Source organism: Pteropus medius, unplaced genomic scaffold (assembly GCF_902729225.1).
Source record: "Pteropus medius unplaced genomic scaffold, Ma_sr-lr_union100, whole genome shotgun sequence".
In the NCBI taxonomy this organism is placed as follows: Eukaryota; Metazoa; Chordata; class Mammalia; order Chiroptera; family Pteropodidae; genus Pteropus; species Pteropus medius.
Window position 1 is genome coordinate 10348942 of NW_024350325.1, and position 21717 is coordinate 10370658.

At 43.7% G+C, this 21717-nt stretch overlaps 1 protein-coding gene across 7 annotated transcripts in view; it reads right to left on the minus strand.

The window, feature by feature from the left end:
* ATP7B (ATPase copper transporting beta) overlaps positions 1 to 21717 on the minus strand; it is a 77800-nt gene that overhangs the window by 24834 nt on the left and 31249 nt on the right. For 6 of the 7 annotated variants that reach the window (XM_039839420.1, XM_039839418.1, XM_039839421.1 and 3 more), the window contains 6 exons: positions 16819 to 18049; positions 10087 to 10344; positions 8338 to 8501; positions 5470 to 5631; positions 3307 to 3383; positions 1642 to 1816 (listed from right to left, as the gene is read on the minus strand). In XM_039839420.1, the coding sequence (XP_039695354.1) occupies positions 1642 to 1816; positions 3307 to 3383; positions 5470 to 5631; positions 8338 to 8501; positions 10087 to 10344; positions 16819 to 18049 (2067 nt within the window). The remainder of the gene's footprint in view (positions 1 to 1641; positions 1817 to 3306; positions 3384 to 5469; positions 5632 to 8337; positions 8502 to 10086; positions 10345 to 16818; positions 18050 to 21717) is intronic. The other variant, XM_039839419.1, reaches the window with a different exon arrangement.

A 21717-nucleotide genomic window follows, 5' to 3' on the forward strand; every position in this document is an offset into this window, starting at 1 on the left:
CAATAGGAGAATGGTGACAATGGTGAAATAATCACACTTCATTTATACTGTGGCCAATGCTATGCAGTCCCTTGGGACAGGGGTCCCCAACCTCCCCGCTGTGGACTGGTACCAGTCCTTGGCCTGTTAGGAACTGAGTTACACAGCAGGAGGTGAGTGGCAGGCAAGTGAGAGAAGCTTCCTCTGTATTTGCAGCTGCTCCCCAGAGCTAGCATTACCGCCTCAGCACCACCTCTGATCATCAGGCATTAGATTCTCAAAGGAGCACCGGTCCTTGGTGCCAGAAAGGCTGGGGATTGCTGCCTCAGGAGAAAAGTGCTGGATCTATAAACCATTGGACTGAAAAATGTCAGTATTACATGATCAGGTAAAAAAGCCAATTATAAATCAGTACCTCTAATAGGATGTGTCTGCCTTATGTGAACATGCACACACAGATACGTACAGACGTAAATGTGTATTTCCTCTATATAGATAGAAGATACACACCCAACTAGTAATAATACTAAGGTGACCCTGGAGAATGGCATTGGGCTGGAGGCAAGGTACAATTAAAGAATATGTTCCTCCTTTCTTCTTATACTTCCATATGGCTTGAATTGTTTAAAATAAATATACATTACATTTGGAATTTTTTTTAAATACAGAAAAAAAAATAAATTCAGCCTACAAAGACTTGCCCCTAGATAGTCCTAAACTAAACGTTTTAATATTAAGTCAGGAGTTTTATTTTATATTCTAAAATATATGGAGGCCACACACTTCCCACTAGAAACACGGCTAGTTCCTTAATACCAGACTAGAAGTTCCATGAGGCCTCTTTTAAATAATATTTCCTTTGCTGCTTTTAGGTTTATATCCCACATATAAGTGATATCATATGATTTTCACCTTTTTCAGTCTGAGATATAAACCTAAAAGCAACAAATGAACAGGACAAAGAGACTCAGGGACATGGACCATGGACTAGTGGTTACCAGGGGGTAGGGGGTAGGGGAGGAGAGAAGAGGTAGTCAGGGTAAAGGGGGTCAAATGTAGGGGTTTAGGGGGATGGTGAAGTAGGTAAAGGGGATTGAATATATGGTAGCTGAAGGAAACTGGACTCTGGGTGGTAATCACACAACGGAATATATATATGTCAAATTGTAATGTACACCTGAAAATTATATAACTGTATTAACCAATGTTGCCCCAATAAACTTAAAAAAAAATAAAGTAATTGCTGATAGATAAGAAAAAATACATAAAAATAAATAAATGAATGAATGAATAAATAAATAATTTCCTCAGGACCAAATTTCTGCCATTCAAAGGAAGCACGAGTTCCAGGGTGATCTAGCTGTTGTTTCTAAAAACAAAAGTACATTAACCTAAACAATAAGCAAACTAGAGAAAACTGATTCACTAATCCTTGTAACAAGGTGGTTACTATGCCCGAGAGATTTCGATCACCTGCAATCAACTGTGAAACTGACAGTGAAACCAAGTCCTTTCATGTCCCCTGTGTTAGAGAATACCCTACTGCTGGTCACAGACGTTAAAAAGCAGCAACTGGCTGGGGTGGGTCATAAAAGCTACAATAAAGTGCCGGCCACACACAGGCATGGAGGGCAGAGGTTTGCCCCTCTTCCTGATACTTACCTGGACAAAGGTACACAAGATAAAGAAGATGAGATTTAGAATAGACAGTCCTGGAATGATGTTGTGGTCCAGGACCATGGACTCATGGGGTTCGTTGCTGAGTATCAACATATAGATCATTAAACCCATAACAGGGATGCCAAACACCAGGCTGCACAGGAAAGACTTCTTCCACCTGGAAAGCAACGAGCAACAGAGACAGATTAGGTGCCACTTAGAGTACGGGCTAGCCCCTCCTGAGGACGAAGCTTAAGACGCTGTCACATGTCTGGGTCAGACCACCAAGGGCTAAAATGAAAGGAAGGCTCTCTCCCCAACACCAGCCATTTGAGGGAGCATCTAAAGGCCTAAATTTTGCTGCAAGGATATTCCTGAGATATCTGGATCTAGCCCGTGCCTGCCTGCAGCTGGCATGTTCCCTCCAACCTACAGGTGAGGCAGCTGAGGCCCAGAAGCTGAGAATTCAGCCCCAGAGATGTTTACAATCTCTACCTATGGCTGCTTACAGCTCTTTTATGGAATGCAATTTCATACTGTCCTCCCGCAAAAAAACAGATAAAAGTAATATTTTATTAGTATAAACTTACTTATAATATATTTACTTTTTAAACTATTACTTAAAATAGTCAGTGAGAACAGTGAAGCTGTCTTGATGAATAGTGAAAGCCTGAAATGGCGGTGGCGGGGGGCGGGGGGGCGGTGTCATGGTGACAGCTGTGGTCTCATGTTAGCTTCAGCATCCACGAAATTCTCACCAACTGTTGGTGGAAATGTTAATGCGCCTTTGTACCTTAACTCCTGTCTGAAAGCCACTGGCCTTTAAGATTAAAGGCCGCCACCCAAGGCCCCAAGAATTAGCCTCTCACTAGCTCTCCATGCACCTGTCCTTCCAGTCCCTCCTGTGCTGCCGCCACGCCAACAAGGAAATTGGCAAACACACAAGAGTCCCTGAAGGCCCCCTGCCTCTAGGACCCTAGAAGACCCCCACTTCCATGCCCACTCACCTCCAGTCCCTCAACCCAGGAAACTTCCCCTCATTCTTTGACATCCAGATAGTGTGCCCTCTGTCTATCAGCTCCCCAGACCTCCCAGAACCAACTAGAATCATCGCTCATCCACTCCTTTCCAGCCAGATGCATCCCCTGCATCTGGCACAGGGCCCTGCATACAACAGCAGCCTCATATTTGTTGAACGAATAAATAAACATCTGAAACAATGAATGAACCCAGGCCGTTATTTATGTCCTTGGATCTTAGTTTTAGAACACATTCAAATAAAGTCTTAAAATACTGTAAAAGAAAAAACTCCATGTTCCCTTCCTTCCAACTTAATTGTTGTCCCATCTGTTAGCCACCAGCCATAGGCAGCTATTTAAATTAAAATTAAATACAATTAACAGTTCAGTTCCTCAGTCATATCAGTTGCACTTCAGTACTCAGTAGCTAGTGGCTACCATACCAGGCAGTGCAGATATGGAACACTCTGTCATCACAGCAAGTTTATTACACAGCATTAGAAGGCTAACATCACAGGGGGAAAGGCAGCCAATCCAAGCGGAAGCCAGGGCAGCAGAGGCACCGAGAAGCAGAGAAGCACTGAACCAGGCATGGGGAGAGGGAGGCACTTAGACAAGAGCTTCAGTTTATCAATTCTGCTCTACCTACTGCTTTATCTCCACCTTGTGGTCCAGGTGATGAGCGGTGGGGTGTCTCTGGGCCGGGGAAGCATGAAAGCCGATTTCCTTGTCATTAAAAAGAGAGGGAGGGGTAGGAAACAAAGAGGAAGGCACTTGGTTAAAACATGCACTGGTAGAAAGCATTTTACACCTTTTGAAATTAGAAAGTTAATCTAAAATCGCCTCAGAGGAATGTACTGGTTTTTTCTCCTACAACTTCTTTACCCAAATCACTCCTCAAATCCTGTCAGAGCTTCAGCACCATCTACGCTTAATGGCTGTGTCATCTCCAAGGAGATGCTTCAGATAGTGATTCCTGTTCCTCTGTCCACAAATGCAGCAGGCTCTGGGAGATAAAGTCAGTGTCCCAGAGCTGAACAGCGTTGAGCTGTAAACTCAGAACTTTTAAGGAATCCCAAATATCAAATGGTCAGCTGCTTTCATTCTCTGCATGAGAAAACTGAAGGTCAGAGAGGTTCAATACCCGGCCCAAAGGCACAGAGGAATCAGAAGAGCTAGGTCCAGTGCTCAGGTCTGCAGCCCCCAGCCAGGCCTCTTCCACTGAGCGACCATGGCCACTTCAACACCTGTGAGCCATGGCCTCCACTGAGGCCACACGGAGACAACGTCTCAATCTCGTGCTGTCTTTAGGGATTAACTCCGGCCTTTCCTTTGCTGATGCTCCCCCTTATTCGATCTGATCACTGACGTCTCTGATGTCCTTCACAAATAGACACCGAGAAAGCTGTCAGGAAGTGTCCTGTCAGCCAGCACAATACTAAGAGGGGCCCCAGAACTCTGGTGTTGAGATTTTACACAAAAATTAAAGTTATGGTGGGAGAAAGAACATGTAAGACAGTCTGTCTTAAGACAAATCCTTTTACAACTAATACCAGGCTTATTATACTAGGAATAGATGCCCCAGAGTCATAAGAATGGAGGCCAGACATTGGCATAATCATCCAATAATGTAAAGAAAGGGCTGTGTCGAGCTCTGCGGGTGGGTGGAGGTCAGCGAGGACCTTATAAATAAGAATATAACTGAGCCGTGTTCAAAGTACCATCTCAACTCTCCCTAGTGCTCAGTGCATCAGTTTGACTTTTTACCTTGTCGATGCCTTATCACTACTGTTCTGGAAGACCTGTGGTGTGGTAGAAATAGAAAGGCCACCAAGCCTGAAATGTAAGAGCTGGGTTTGGGTGCCGGTTCTGCAACCATTGGCTGGGTACCAGTGAGCAACGTACTTAAGCCCTCTGGGATCTTCCCTCATCTGATGAAGAAGCTGTGTTGTCTGCCTCTGAGCATGAGGCACGGCCCAGCAGCAGAGCAGCAGCCGCAGCATCACTGCCTGTCTAACAGCTCTGCTAGGCCATCACAGACAACACCGCTCTTAAAACACACACACACACGCATGCGCCGAGGAGAAAATTACAGATATACCTGCTGCACGATGTTTCTTTTCATAAGAAATTTCATAAGTAGTGGTTTCTGCTAAACTTCATTTACTCTTAACCATTAGTTGTTAACAAGTTTTGACTGTCTTAACCCCTTCGGATTCCCTCTAATGCTCGTCTTCTTATGGCGTGGTGTAATACAGACCTTAAACAGGAAATGGTATATCTGTGGACAACCGGAGCAGGAACAGAGGGAGGAAGTGTATGAAAACTATTCTGATTTTCCAAAGGAAAATTACCAAACTCTCCCATTACAAAGAAGGGCTAGCATAGTAGTAAAATGTAGTATAACTCTTTCAAATATCAACATTTCTTTGGTCTGTACATACTTGGTACAGACATAAATTATATCTAAAAATTACACTTAGGCAATTCGACCCCATATACCAAGTACCTTGGTAATACTGTGTTTCACAGGGACTATCTGAAATTATAACAATGATAACATCTTTTCTCCCCAACTTTTTCTTTTCCAATCACTGATTTCCAGCACCACCTGCCCCCCAACCCCTGCCAGAATATCTAATACTCACTTAACTTCACAGTTCACTTTAAAATGACTCACCTTATTTCCATGGGAAAAGTTGAAGGATTTTTGGTGACTTTTTTTGTTTATTTATATTTTCTCATTTTTCTGCAATGGTTAATAATTACATTTTTTAAAGGTGGGTATAATTTTTCTTAATGAATGTCTTACCTCAATAATTCTGACAATATCACGCGGACCGATAATTTCAGAATCAAATTTCACGTGGGCTTTGCTGGTTGCAAGGGCCACAGAGGCATGGTTGATACCTCTCGTCTTCACAAGTTTGGACTCTATGTTGTGAACACAGGAAGCGCAGGTCATCCCAGTGATCTGCAGCACAAGATGATAGAAACCCCACTGAGCTAGATTCAAGAAGATACTGTCAAAGGCACACAGGTAGCCAAAAGCCTTTGAACCTCTCGTCCTTCCACAGAACCCTCCCCAAGACTCTGGACTCCCGCCTCCAAACCCCATGTGCAATATCTTTACCCCAAACCTTCCCCCAGGGGCTTCAAGGATATAAACAGTGGTTCTTCTCCAATTCAGGTACAAGAGACAGAGCCAATCTACTAAGCAGATGGCAACCAATGGAGGCTCGACTTTTGGCTCTGATAATAATGGGCTTTCATAGGCTATCCACACTCTGTCTCAGCCATCTCACCAGTACACCGCGATAACAATGCATGCACTTTCTCTGCTTCTGCAAAATCCTTTGAGCTCCTGAAACACTCTCTAAAATCCCAAGTGTCGCTAGCATCTGGACTGCAGCTGCTGCCGAAACTCTCCCTACTGCAGGGCCCTGCTGGCTCCAAGGGTAATGATGCCAATAACTCATTACTGACAGAAGAAAAGGATTTAGGAAGTGACTAAGGCGATGGGATTTGAGTTGGTCCCAGAGTATGGACAGGGTGTATCTAGGCGAAAGTCAGAGTAATCACAAAGGGAAAAGTATGGGAAAAGACAAAAGGCAGGACAGTATGGGGTGTTCAGGCAACCATCAACGGCCAGCCTTGGCCGGCACAGGGCATGCAAGGAAAAGAAGAGGAGGCAGCCTGCCTCGTTGGCTGGGTCCACATGAAGACTCTTGAGCACTCATCTAAAAAGGGTTGTTTCCCACTTGATGGGAAGTCATGAAGGGGTAATGAACATCAGAATGAAGACACTGGAGCTGCGCATTACTGAATGAAATGTGCATCAGTAATCCCAGAATCAAGTATCAGAAGAGACAAGAGAGTCCCACGTGGAATTAGGAAAGAGAGGTGAGCTCATTTGTAATCAGAATGCATTCACCTTGGCACAGGATCCAAGAAAAAGGTGGGAAAGGGGGGACCATCATGCAGATGTGGAGCTTACTGGCTGGCAGGTGGCAAACAGAATTTTACAAAGTCCACAAATATTTCAATGGTGGTTCTAAGCTCTCCTTTCACTTTTACAATATTAATAGGTAACTCTTAACGTACACCTGTAACTTGCCAGGCACTGCCCTGGGTACCATCCTGCTCACATCAAGTTCCAGCATGGACAGGTTTCGGAACTTGTCCAAAGTCACACACCAGGGAGTGGCAGAGCCGGAGCCTGGCTCTGAGTCAGTGCTCCAATCTGCTGCACTGTGCATCGTGAGGTGGTCTTCACAGACCAGGTTGAAAAACACTCCTGCAGCAACAGAACCAGAATTCAAGCCCAGTGAAAGCTGTGCTACTCTGCCACACTATCACCACGTCATGTGTCTTGAAATGAGAAACAGGAGTGAGACGTGCCATCCCTATAATATAGGCAAACCAGACACTCTTCAAGCATCGATGGTCAGCATTTTCCAGAATACAATTAAATACAGACATAAAATGTCCATATAAAATGTCTGAACCTATGATGATGATATAACTATTAGTACTGCTTAGTTTAAAAAAAAAAAACACTACAATAAAATATTGTTCAAAAAAAGATTTTGCCTTTCCCAACAATATTCTTGATTCAGATTTTTCCACACAGCGGCAGTCATAGCGGGCAGAGACGTACGTCCACATTGGACCTGGAGGTCTGCAGCAGGCGCCTTGCTCTGATCGCAGGGCTGATTTGAGCTGTATCCTACTGATATTACCTTTTGCCCCTCAACTCATATGGAGGCCAGTTCAGAGCAAAGAGTTTTGCTCTAAAAAGAACACCACTTATCAGGAACTCAAAATGCCACTCGTGTTCTCAGTACTTCTTCAAACATTTACTTACCATTAATAGCAGTGACTAAACACACTAACGAAGTAAAAGAGTCTTTGACCTCAGTAAAAGAGTATTACTGCCATCTATTCATTCTTTGTGGGTTTCTTCTAAGTCTCTCTTTATTTATATAAAGCTAGCTCTGTACATAAGGGCTAGTAAACATATCATATTTGAAATACTAGACATACCTGTTGTTTTCAATGACTTGTTGACATGCGCAATTGGTAACAGTGCAGAGAAAGAAAACACTGCCACCTCCCTCACTCCACCCCTGCCACTCAACCACACTGGGAACAGCAACCACCTTTGGCTTTCACCTCGGACTGGGTGCTTTGGGACAATCTTGGCACTGATTACCTTCTAGACACCCCTGTGCCTGCATACAAGCTCCCTCCACCTGTGATGGCACTGACGACCACGCTGCCTCACCTCATCTAGCCTTGAGACACGGCCAGCATTCTAGCTTCCCTCTATCTAGACTTTATGAAGTGTGTTCATATTCAACTCCCTCAAACCACCAACTCGAGACAGCATCCATCTTAAATTCCTCTTCCTCCAACACTCCACTATGTCCTCCTCCTAATACCCTGAATGTGCCCAGTGGAATCCATTCCTGTAACTTTCTTACATAACTGACATTCCTTCACAAAATGAACAGGTCCTTGTTGGTGTCAATGAAAAACAAAACAAAACATGCAAAAACAGCAGCAAGATGGGGGAAAATGACTGATCACAGCCGTAGCTTCTGTCAGAACACATCTGCAGGTCGTCAGAGGCCTGCATCCCTCAAGCCCCCAGCTCCAGCTCAGTCACCATACTTACAATCAGCTCAAGGTCGCCATCTGAGCCTGTGTAGTCCTCCATTACTGTTGCCTCAAAGCCCAAGTCCTGGATGAGCTGAGCTATCTCAACTGGCTGGATGACGTCTGGATTATACTTAACCTCTGCCTTTCCGGCCATCAAGGCAACCAGCACGGAGAGAATACCTGAAAGCACAGGCCATAGCTGTAACTCTAGGCAAGGCCTCTGGGATATGTTCGACATAACCAAAGAAAGAAAAACGTGCTCCAGAAGTCTCCGGGGCAGTGGTTCTCAAACTTGGCTGCCCATCAGGATCACTTGGGGAGTTTTAACCATCACCACACCTGGCCCTTAACCCAGACTAAATCAGAACTTTCAGGTGGGTGCCAGGCAGCTTTTTCTCCCTAATGTACAGCCAAGCATGTGAACCACTGTTCTAGAACGATGTTTCTCACACGTTAATGGGCATATAAATCACCTGGGGACCTTATTAAACTACAGATTCTGGCTCAGTTGGTCTGGGGTGGTGTCTGAGGTTCTGCAGGTCAATCCAGCTCCCAGGCTATGCCCATGCTCCCGGCCAGGGGACCACTTTGGGTCAGGCTCCAGAAGACACTGAGGGGTGCACGCACCTCAGAGTAAGGGAGCTCGTCTGCAGTTGAGGGGTGCATGCACCTCAAAGTAAGGGAGCTAGTCTGCAGCTAACAGCTACTATTACATAAAAGATAAACTTTTTTCTCCACTTTTCGTATAAAGAAAAATAATTTTCAAATGTGGTTTTCCTTACTCTTCTTCAGTTTGATTACTTTCAGGAGTGAAAAAGAAATCCCTCAGACTATCATGCTAATACTATTGTGTTAGTTTAAGGGGGGAAAGGCTCATTCAAATAAATGAAAGCAATGATGTGTTTTTTAGAAAAGATGCCATAGGGATAAAAATGAGGGATTCAACTCAGGAACAGAACTACAGACACTGTGAGATATAAGTTAATTTTATAAGCAGCCAGCCATGGATGACAAAAGGAAGTCCTTTAACACCTCAATTTGAAAATGATCATTCTAGAGCTCCAGGAAGCTATAAAGCATAGTGAAAAAGAGGCTGGAAAAAGTGTCATACTAATTTAGGGTTGCACCTAAGGGCTAGGGAGACCAATCAGAAAGACACAGAGACTCTGGAGTGAGGAAAGAGACAGTTTCTGACTGGTGGCAAGGGGAAGTCATGGTTAAGGTATTTTCCAAACAACAAATTGAGGCAGGATTTTTGTTGCACTTTAAGGTTTAAAAGAATATTGGAGATGTAGTTTGGAGGAGAAGACTTTGGCAATTCCAAAGTACTCTACAGTTTACAAGGACAACATGAGAGAATACCTGATATTAGAACTTCTCCACAACATGCAGGCCATTTACTCAACTGATATAAGAGGTCGATGGAATTGGAGGGGAAAGATAGATACGACTCAAAAACGCGAACTGAGAAGACCACGCGAAATGTGCCATGACCTCTAAACTGGATTTCCCATGGCTAACTTACTCAGAGACACATTTCACCTCAAACTAAAGGCTTCTTGAAGGACAGATGCCAGCTGCCCACAAACATTAGACAAACATCTGTACTATTACACAGTGAACTTGCTACCAGAGCATCAGGGCTCTTGACAAATGCAGTCAAAGGAGACCCTGAAGGGAGCGCGCAGGCCCACCCTATCGTGCTGACTGCAGGGTCTGACAGTCCACACCCAGCTTCCCAGTGTAACATGGGTGTGTCTCTTACCGGCTTCTTTCTGCAGCTTTCTCTCAATGTTAGACACACAGGATGCACAGGTCATGCCTGTGATCTGTATAAAGCATTTCTGTGGTGTCATTGTTGCGGAGGCTTGCGGGGACTTCGTCGAGTGGCGAGGGCTGTGGTGTTTAGGGGGCACCCCCGCGTGGAGTGCCGCTTCCTGTACAGACATGGGTGTGGCAGCTGCAGTTTGCACTGGGACATTCACGGTGCTATCGTTTCCAACATGGCTGGCAGAACAGTCTGCTAGAATAAAATGTCAGAAATCCTTTAAATTAGAAGAACAAATAGTTAGGGTTTTTTCACAGCAGGAGGTTTAAGTCTGACAACATGCAAATGAAAGCTCTTGAAGAGGCTACACGGGTTGGTGTTTTCATCACTGTCTCTCTCTTACCACAACTAGAGACAGAGGCATAAAATTACAGACACATGAAAATATGCTAATAATTCAAGAATGAATGTTCTACCTAAATGAACACTCTAATTAGATGATGATAATAAGAAGAATTCACCAGGCACTCTACTAAGCACATGTATGACCTCTTCTAATCCTTAAAATAGCTATGTGGTAAATACTATTAATCCCATTTTATAGATGAAAAAATGTTACAAAAAATTAAATAATTTGCCCCAAACTCCTCAGCTCATTAGTGAAGCTAGTTTTGTACTAGGTCTGTTTAACTCCAGGATCTGTCCCTTAAACCACTGTCTCATTCTAGTTAGCAGAGGTTCACTCCTCTCCATGAGAATCAAAATGACCCAGTAGAAGTCCTAAATATACTCTGCATATGAACCCTTCGTCAGTTGAATGCACTGCCTATATCTGCACCCAGTCTGTGGTTTGTGTTTTGACTCCCACCTTTCACTTTTGATAAAAGAAGTCCTTCATATTAATAAAGCCAAATTTATCAAACAACTAAACCAACTTTAATGATTAGTGCATTGTACTCTATCAATATATTGGTCTATATCAACATTGTGAAAATATTCATGACTTTTTCTTCTAGGAGTTCTATTACTTTAATAAACTTTCACATCCTATGATATACTTCAAATTAACTTTTGTATAAGTATGAGGTGATAGTCAAGGTTAATTTCTTTCTATGTGGATATCCAATTGATCCAGCTCCATATACTGAAAAGACCATCTTTTCTCCACTAAATTCTGGGGATTAGGATGTAGACATTTTGGGGGGTCATTATTCCACCTTCCACATATGTGTATAATCATCAAACAGATCAAGATCGAATGTTTTTAACGCTCCAGAAAGTCACAATAATTTGATGACACAAAATACCTATAAGATAAGGTAGAAAAATTACATCATTTAATGAGAAACTCATTTGAAAATCCACAGCTGCAAAAGATAAGTCGGCTTGTATTGACAACAGCCCACGACTTTTAAGTTTCTCTTCTGAATAAGTCTCACATCTTGGGATGTTTTGCTTATTTTCTGAGAAGTGCTAATAGTATTTCTACTCACTTTAAGAGTGTAGTTAGTTGATACTCAGCACTTTCGCAGAAGACCTCCCAGTACTCTGGCCTTCCAGGATCCCCATCTTGTTGATGCAGAGACCATCACCGCCCCTGCCAGCACAGGTTTACTCTCCTGGAAGTTGTCCCTGTTCCAAATGACTCCAACCCTGGGATCTCACTCACAGAATCGATTCTGTGGCCACAACCTCTTAACACGCCACCCATCAAGTCTCCTGCATCTGTCTAACTCCTCCCTATTTTCCTAGTCTATCACCTGTTTTCTGGATTCGCCTGCCTATCTCTATCCAAATATTGTGGTCAACAATTTCAATAATACTCATGCTATTACAGAGAATCTCATACCCCCTTAGTAACCTACAACTTACATTCTGTCATTTTCCAATACTGCGGGGTATGTCTCAACTAAATTTGGAGCTTCTGGAGACTGCTAACAAAAGTTCAAATAAATTAACAAAAACCCTAACAAGCTTATGCTACTGGGTCCTTCGATAATCTATGCTAACATTACAGGTGGGCACAAAAATTGATAAGGCTTTATGAAAGTCTACCTGACGATATGCATTATTAAAAACAATACTTCTAACTGCTTGATTCTTAGTAGAGGCACAATAAATATTTGTGATAGAATGAAATAATGTTTATGCCCTGTGATTCAGCATTTACTCTTTCAGATCTTTATCATAAGGAAATACACATGTATGCAAAGATTTAGCCTCAAAGATGCCACGTATTATTTACAACTGCCTGCACACAAGAGATGGGAACAGTCCAATAGAAAACTGATTGATTAAGTTATAGTATGCCCATATGATGGAATGCTATGCAGCCATTGAACGTGGTGTTACAGACATAAGAAGAGACTTATAAGGATGTTTATGATGAACTGCAGAGGAAAAAAGAGATTACCGAACTATGTGTAATACAAACCTACATATTTCTAAATATAAATTATATATGCTTTGGGAAACATCTAGAAGACCATATATCAAATGAAGTGTACCATGTGGACTCTGGGGGAAGAGAATTCCACATAGAGAGGACAGCAAGTACAAGACCCTGAGGTGAGAACAAGCCTGATATGAGGAATCTGAAGGGGTCAGAAAGGTCATAGCTGAGGGCTCAAGGGAGGGCCCCACCATAAGAACTCTTCCTCTTACAATATGAGAGGGGAGGGTTTTGGATTGTCAGCAAAGGAACAAGGTCTTAGTGAATGCTGGGCAGGAGACACACTGCAAGGCTGAAAATCAGCAAGCAGAGACACCAATTCAGAGCCTCTCCAGGAACCGGGAGAGACACAATGGTGGCTTAGACCATGGTGCTGACCTGTCCACCCTCATCTCCCATCACTTATACCCAAGCTCCACGCATCCAAGCCAGACTACCCCCAAGATGTACCTGGAGGACTCCTGCCTGTGGCTATGCTTAGTCTCCTCCGCCCGGTGTGCCTGTGGAAATCCTATCCACGCCCTGCTCCAACAGTAATCCTCCAGCCACCATCAAGTCTTTGGGAGCCCCACAGCCAGATGCTGGGTTTTCTCCTTATCTTCTGAATCCCAAGGGCACTTTACCTACACCTTACTCTAAACCTGCCCTGGATGATGGGTCTCTGCTACATAGATAAAGTATGAACCACATACAGGCAGGTGCTAGTCTGCTTCTGAGCACCTCGCAGCAGCCAGCACTGTGCCTGGGACCTAGAAGACCCTCAGCACAGGCTGGGATAAGAGAACAATGCCCTGAAAGTGACATTACCCATTTACAACGTGAGAAGAATGTGTTATACATGACAGATGGCTTTTCCTCTCACTATATTCATATATCCATTCATTCATTTATTCATTCATTCAAAAAAATACCATGCAAACCAGTGAACAAATGCAGAGCTGCATTCTGGATAAAAACCAGGTCTAAATGTATTTTTAGCTGTCAAATAAGCTGACTGGAATTCAATGCCTGTCACTTGCCTATGTGCTGCGACTACTCCCTCCCCTCACCCTGCTCCATTATCAAGGGGTCTGATCCCTGCAAACCACTTTCCCAGGCTCCCCTGTCAACTGGTTTCTGATTGAATTTGGTATATATGAGGTAAAAAGTGGAAAACAATAGGACAGAATGGGGAAAATGAGTGTTTCCCACCTGTCTACTGGGAGCCCTTAGCGCCAGTTGCCAGCAGCTGGCCTCAGCCCTGGGCCCTCTTCCCTCAGGCACTCCTGTGGGGGAAGGGGGAGGTGGGGAAGGTGATAGCTTCTGCTATTATTATTCTCTTGGGTTTCCTTCCCATTCTGTTTGGTTTTCCAGCTCTCTAAAATCTCTGTAAATAGTTCCCTGGATTAAGCCCTCCTTTGAGCTACCCTGGGACCCTGGCTGGTCACAGCTCATTATTTCCTCTTTCATTTCCTTCACAAATACCTACTGCGTGCTGAGTGCTACTGAGTCAGAGAAACAAATGGCATGGTTTGAAGACTGTCCTCAAAGAGTTCCTAGTCAATCCAGAAAGAATAATCAAATACAAATGCCTTTTTAACATTTAGGTGTCTATAAAGGGTAGTGACTAGCAAACTTATGGTTTATCCTAAATTAAGATTGCCAGGTAAAATATAGAACATCCAGCTAAATTTGAATTTCAGATAAATAATAAATAATGTTTTAGTATAAGTATGTCCTATGCAATATTTAGGACATACTTATACTAAAACATTAGTTGTTATTTTCTGAAATTCAAATTTAATCAGGCGTCCTATATTTTTATTTGCTAAATCTGATACCCTAAATACCTCTTGGGAAATATAATTCTCATAATTCTGGCCAATAAAAATCACTGGTATTTTTCTTTAAGGTTTAGTCTAATCCAATTATTCTGGATTATGCAGTTCAATGCAAATTTCTTTTTACTGTCAATAAACCAATATAACAGATAATGACTCCATGCTACATTTCTTACCTTTTGGGTATAGGATTTACTGTTCTATTGCATTTTCCTTATTAATTTTCATTAAAACACACACACACACACACACACACACACACACACACACAGAGAGAAAGTCCTCCTTCCTAAAACTTAGTACAAAGACAAATACAAAGCAGGGCCAAGTCATTCCACATGGCTTACCCACTCCCTTTAAGGTGTGTGTGTGTGCGAGAAAGCATCACAGCAGAACAAACTTTCCAAGGTGACAAGCTTTATCTTGGTGGCCATCAGTGGATGTGGGAAATTCAGGTCCAGTTGGCTCCTAGTGCGGCCAGGGGGCTTTGCTCACGAGCTCCTTAGTGACTGGCCAGCAGGGAGCTCCATCCAGAGGCTGAGGAATCTGTCTATATCCTAGTCCCCCTGCGTCAGCACTGACTTACAGGGCCTGTATCTTGCGATCTAAACAGTTAAAACATTACCGCCCACAAAGTTGGCCTTCACAAACTGTCCCACAAGCCCTTCTTATCTTCAGCCTCTCTGTCAACCAGCCCTCCCTATCTAACACCCCTCCACCCCACCCCGCCTAAGCTACAGGAGGTCTGCTCTTCCTCACCACCTTGTAGGTGGGGCTCCCTCCTGCCCAGAAGTAGCTCCTGCCCACAGCCTTTGCGACCCCTCTTACTTTATTTCCAAAACTCCATCTTTTAGTGTCACTTGTGCAAGATCCTCCTCCTCCAGGCACCCCTCCCCTCTACGCCAGAGCCATCGCATTCCTCCTCTGCCCCTTCCCTTCTCACACTCACTCTTCTCAGGTTTTCTCTCATCTCCTCTGGCTCTCACCACTCAAATCTGCATTTCCAGCCCCATTCCCCCTCAGAATTCAGGACTCAAACCCAGCCAACCTCCAGCATCTACCTCAGCTGGGGCTCATCCCAGGCTCTCCCCTACTCCCCGCCTCTATCACACACACACAACTGGACACTGCTTGCGGATCTGACCACTCCTGAGTGTCTTTCAAATGCATCTTTGCTCTCCAGCCCACAGCATTTTCACTCAGCCTACTACGTGGACTCACTGCCTCGATCCACACTGCACCCTGACACTGACTGGTCTCTTAAAATATAATCTGACCTGTGTTTCTTCTGATCAAAATACACTGGTGATTCCCCTTGCCTTCACGACAAAGTCCAGACTCAGCTTGACATGCAGACCCCATTCGACATGGCCCAGCCACCGTCCCACCTGCCTCATCACCCTCTCTAAGCCCCCAACACTAAGGCCACTCTGCTCTCTGCAGCTTCCCCAGCACACTGTGCTGCCTTTCAGGCCTTCGGGGCACTGCCCAGGCTGCTTCCTGGGCCTCCTACGTCCTGGTCACTCCCCACACACCTCTCCCCAGTCCACTGCCCTTCACCAGTTCACTCCCAGTCACCCTCCCAGAGAAGCCTTTCCTAAGTCCCCGAGCTTGGCTCAGGTGCTCCTCGCCTGGGCTCACATGGGCTTGTCTCGCGGCACTGGTTTCCTCCTCCTCAGTCCTCGTCTCTCTACAACACAAGCTCTCAGGAGAGATGCTGTGGCGCTCAGCAGCCTACGACTGACAGTCCTGGTGCACGGTAGAAATGATGCTGCATTAGCTGGGCTCCCATGTAAGGGAAGGGAAAGAAAATCGCAGGTGAACAGTCGATGACAGGAGGAGAAGCATGGATGGTGACTAGCCTGGACACTGTCTGGTGAGGTGACATCAAGGTATGTGGACACTTTGTTTTGTGAAGCCTGTCACCTCCACCTCCCTTCTCATGATCATCGGGGTGGCGGGGTGGGGGGGCGGGGTGGCAAAGGAAATCATCATTAAATCCTTTACTTAATTCCCACTTTCAAGAGAATGGGTTCTGGGCAGTGAGACTAAGGTTCCGCTGTTTTATGATTTTATTTCATTTAGCAGAGAAATCTTCAGAGAAAGTGATGATGGTTCCTTTGGACAGAGAAGGGCCTGATGTTCCTAGGACACACTTTTAAAACACACACACACTCACACAGAATCAGAGTTCTCTTTAGAAAGAAGCCAAGAATCCAAGGACCTTAGCAATTCAGTCCCAGCTACATGAAAGGCAAAATCTAAACAGTTAGAAATTCTATTTCCTCTACCTGACAAACATAACACATGGGGGAAAGTTGCAGAATCCTGTTACCAAGGTCAACAAGTGAGGCAGCAGGTGTGGCTCACCTGCCCAAGCACGCAGGTGCTATGCCGTAAGACACTAAGAGAAAGGAGACAACTCCAGGGAGCTCATCGAACGTATCAACAACGTACCAGAAACGACCGAAGCCTCAAATCCCATATCTTCTAGAGCAGCTTGGAGTTCTTCTGGGTTAATTATAGAGGGATCATAGAGAATCGTTCCAGTCCCTTCGGCCAGAGAGACTGATATTCGCTGCACTCCTTCCCTTTGGGAGATCAGGCCTTCGATGGACTGGACACAGGATGCACAGGTCACGCCAGCAATGGCAAGCACCACGGTACAGCAGGCGCCTTGCCCCTGGGTCTCCTGGGCAGGGGCGGGGGAGTGACATGTGGAAGACCTGTTATCTGTCCCACTTCCTTCTGCCCTGTCAGGAAGGGAAACTTTAAAATTCCCTGGTGGCAGAGCCTCAATGGCCCTCTGCAGAGCCTCTGGGGAGACACGAGAAAGGTCATACTGAACTTGGGCGGTTCTCTCCTCCAAGGACACTTGAATATTTTGAACCCCTGAAAGTTGGCCGATATTCTCTTCAATATTCCGAACACAAGACTTGCAGTGCATCCCATCTACTCTCAGTTGCAGGGTGACCACATGGCTCTCTTGGTGCATCACAGTCTGAGAGTTATTGGCATTCTGGTTAGCACAAGTTGAAGGTGTCTTTGGGTTGGTGCCCTGTAACCGCCCAATATCTATCGGTCCCAGGCTGACAGGAGCCACTTTGTTCTTGATAACAGCTTCAAACCCCATGTTGTTTACATGGTCCCTGAGGTCTTGGGGTTGAATAAGATACGGCTGATAAGTGATGACTGCCTCTTGGTTGCTGAGGGATACTCTGACTCTCACCACTCCTTGCAGTTTCCTAATCTTGCCTTCTATGGAGCTGACGCAAGACTGGCAGGTCATGCCCTCCACTCGGAGTTTGACCACGGCCTCCGGGACAGGTGAGGACCTTGAAGGCCAGGAGGCAGCCTTTCCTTCTGTGATGCTGGCTTCGAAGCCCATGTCCTCAATTTGATAGCACACCTGTGGCAGGCTCAGGACCGACGGCACGTATCTCACAGTTGCGCTGCCTTGTTCCAGGGAAACCTTGATGCTCACGATGCCTTTCAGACTTGAAAGCCTGCCCTCGATGGACCTCACACATGACTGGCACGTCATGCCCAAAATGCTGATGGTGCCAGTGGTCGCCTGTGAAGGACACGCGCCATCCAGACCACCTTCGTAGCCAACGTTGTCGAAGGCGAAACTCTGCTTCATTGCTGGTTCCCATCCACGAGCAGGCAAAGAAAGTTTAGATAGGATCAAAAAAAAAAAAAAAGGAAAGAATTTTTTTTATTCTTAAAACTCAATTTTTTCTAAGATATACCAGCTTATCTGGAACTGAGGAAATGGACGACAATGCCGCTGGTGTCAAAACATGCTAAGAGTATAAAATGCAGAGAAAGGAAGCGATAAGGACACGACAGTTGACCCTTGAACAACTCGAGGGTTAAGGACACCGACTCCTACACAGCCGAAAATCTGTGTAGATCTTTAACTCCATAAAAACTTAACTACACTCAGCCCTCCACATCCACAGATCCCCAACCTCGGATCTAAACAGAAGACCCTTGAACAACATGAGTTTGAACCAGGCAGGCTCACTTGCCCGTGTCGTTCGAGGGTCAACCGTATTTATCAAATGAAAGGGTTCAGGTAGGTTCCTTCTAGCTCCGACATTCTGTGATTCTGAACCTACACGTCACCTTGCCCACCTTAGTGAAATGTTTTTCTTACCTAGGAGACGTAGCGGTCTCTGTAGGAAATGAGGAGAGCATGACACAGTTTATAAGCACAGAACAAGTATAGCAGGCCTATGACAGAGGCACAGCAGCCCACGAGTGTCCCGAGAGAGCCTCTCCCACCACTGGCTGATATCTGAATCTCCTCCCCACCCCCCAAACTTGGTCCTTTCAGCTCAAACTTTAGGGGTCCTGCTGTAATGCAAATACAAAGATTAGGTAAAACCTTAATTCTGTATCTCTTTTTAGGGGTGTCCATCTCAATCTCTTAGGTTAACTATCCTTAACAACCATAGGGCACATGTTCCAAATGTAGGCCTCCCAGGCCCCACGGGGTCAGACGACAGGCCTGTGAAAAAAGGTATGGAGGTAAGCTCCCTAAGCCAGCAGACATGACCTGGGCCACGAGGGCAAGAAAGGGAAAAGCTGGAAGAACAGGAAGCTAAGTTTAACAAGGAACTGCTCAGTTTTGCCTCTGCTGAGTGTCACCGTCTTCCTGAGTGTTCAGGACAGCTACAGTCGTTACATAAAATTACAAGTGTGTCACCAAATTAAATGAACCCATTTTCTTAATGAACCACAGTAAAAGTGTAATTTCCTGATTTCTTCTCAGAATGATGTGGCCTCAGCCATTCTATAAACATGACACAATTTTCTTTTCATAGGGTCCCAACCTTAGCACTCCCTTAATTAGATATAGTTTTTATAACGGGACCATAACATGTTTTAGAAATTTAGGAATAAGCCTTTACATATGGTACATGATAAAAAAGCATGTCACTCACTATGCCTAAACAATCCTAATTTACCTTCAGATGAATCTAAATTACATGGATTGACCTTCATATTCCCATGCATAAAATGCTTACCTTTCCAACTCTGGCTTTTGAGTAGCTTAACAAGATGAAAGTTTAAATAACTTTTAAAACAGACCAGAAATATTTAGTTGTATATCCACAAAGGAAATCATAAACTAGTCTGAGGTTAATAATGATAAAGATTTTTTAAAATATGCACTATAGCATTTCCTGAGATAGTATAGAAAAAAGGGAATAATTAAGTAATTTATGGGATAGCTATTCAAAAGAGTTTGATGAATTCAATAAATAAACTGAAATTATCTATGGTATGAAATGTAATATATAAGAAAGATATGGCATAACAATATTAATGGACCACAGGTTAGCCACCTCACAAATCTATCTGGAAAAACATAAATGTGTAACCTCTACACCAAAAGGCTTTTTAGATAGATTTAGGAAAGAGATACAAAAAGCAAAATAATAAAAATACTAGAAGAAAACATAGGACAATATCTATTATAATCAAGGACTGAGAAAAGACTAAATATGACAAAATGAAAATAAGAAAATCCAGCAGTTATAAAAGACAGCTATCAAAATTAATCATAATTAAGAAAAAGTTGCTCAAATCAAGGCAAATAAATAAGAAACTGAGGAGAAAAAAAGATTTGCTTCACATAAAGCAAACTAAGAGCTAATTTCTTTAATATATAAAAAGCTCCTTTGAAGAAGAAAAAGGCCAACAATCCAACAGAAAAAAAAAAAACAAACGGAGTTCATCAAAAAGAAAATGCAAATGGCTTTTCGATATGGGGAAAAAAATATTAAAGGAGAAATGTAATAACATTCCAATTGCACTGTGACTCAATTTTCACCATTCAGATTGGCATCCATCAACTAGATCCCCAGAGCTGGTGGGAATATCACTTCTCTGGAGGGCAACTTGGCAATACCTATTAAAATTACAAATTCATGTACTCTTTGACCCGGCAACTCTATATCTAAGAACTTAGCCAATAATGTATATGTTCGTGTGCAAAAGGAAGCAAGCATGCAATAAAGGACTGGAAACAACATAAATATACAACAATAAAAGGATAATTAAATAAATTATTGCACAGCCATACAATGGAATACTATCCAGTTCTTAAAAAAGAATGAGGCAACTCTGTAAATACTGAAACAAAGTGATATCTAATATATCAATCAGTGGAAAAAGCAAGACTCAAAATATAGTGTTTCAGTTATCTGTTGCTATATGACAAACCATATAATTTAGTAGCTAATGCTCACAGTTTTTCAATTTGGACAGGTCTTGACAGGGAAAGCTCCTCTCTGCCCCACATAGCATCATCTGGAATGGCCTGAATGGGGCTGGAGGTTCCACTTCCATGAAAGCTCATTTATCACATGGCTGGCAAGTTGACAGGGCTGGAAGCTATTGGCAGGGACCCCAGATCTCTCCCATATAGCTTCTCCATGGGCTAGGTTGGGTACCTCACAATGGGTAGTTTCTGTGTTCTAAGAGGAAGTATCACAACAGTGAGCATTCCCAGAGCATTGGTCCCAATGTGCAAGTACTTTATCAAGCCTGTCCCTGCATCACACTTACTAGCTAGTTCACCATTGGCCAAAGCCAGTCACATGGACAAGCTCAGTCAATACAAGAGGGAATCATATAAAGACTTAAATACAGGAAAGTGTTCATTGGGAAAGCCACCAAAAGGGGCAGCTGAAAGGATCAGGTGGCCGGGGTACAGGAGTAAAAAGGAAGAGTTACTTTTCACTGTACAACTTATCATACAATACATGTGTTACTGAATTCTAAAAAATAAATAATTTTTAAAATAAAAATAAAATAACACGAGCATAAAAGAGATCCACAGCAGTGATTTGATTGTAATTGGTATTAATTCAATATGTAACTGAAGAAGATGAAGGAAAAACTAAGGCTATCCAAGGACATCCACTTCAATACAGTATCTTAGGAAGCAGAAATTGCCTCCTTATTATGACATAACTCTCAATCGCACAGTCTGTTGGAAAAATAAATCTCTAATGATGCACTACCCAACTTATTGTTCTTGGTCCTAAGTCTAGCTACAACTCACCAATCCACAAACCACAATGCTGGGTCTTAATCCCTGGATTACTGATTCTATGCTCCTGCCAAAAGGTTTGCAGAAGTGTTGGAAGCTATTTGTTTGCAGAAAACAATACTCAGAGGCCCTCCTTCCAGACAGGCAGGTTTCTAAGGACAAGCAGTTATGGAGGACAAAGCTTTGCAAATAACACCAGAGTACCTGCTGGTTTACAAGCAATCTCATAACAGCTGCCACGTGTTTGGATAGTTTTTAAGTGTACACATATGAGGTGTGTACATGTG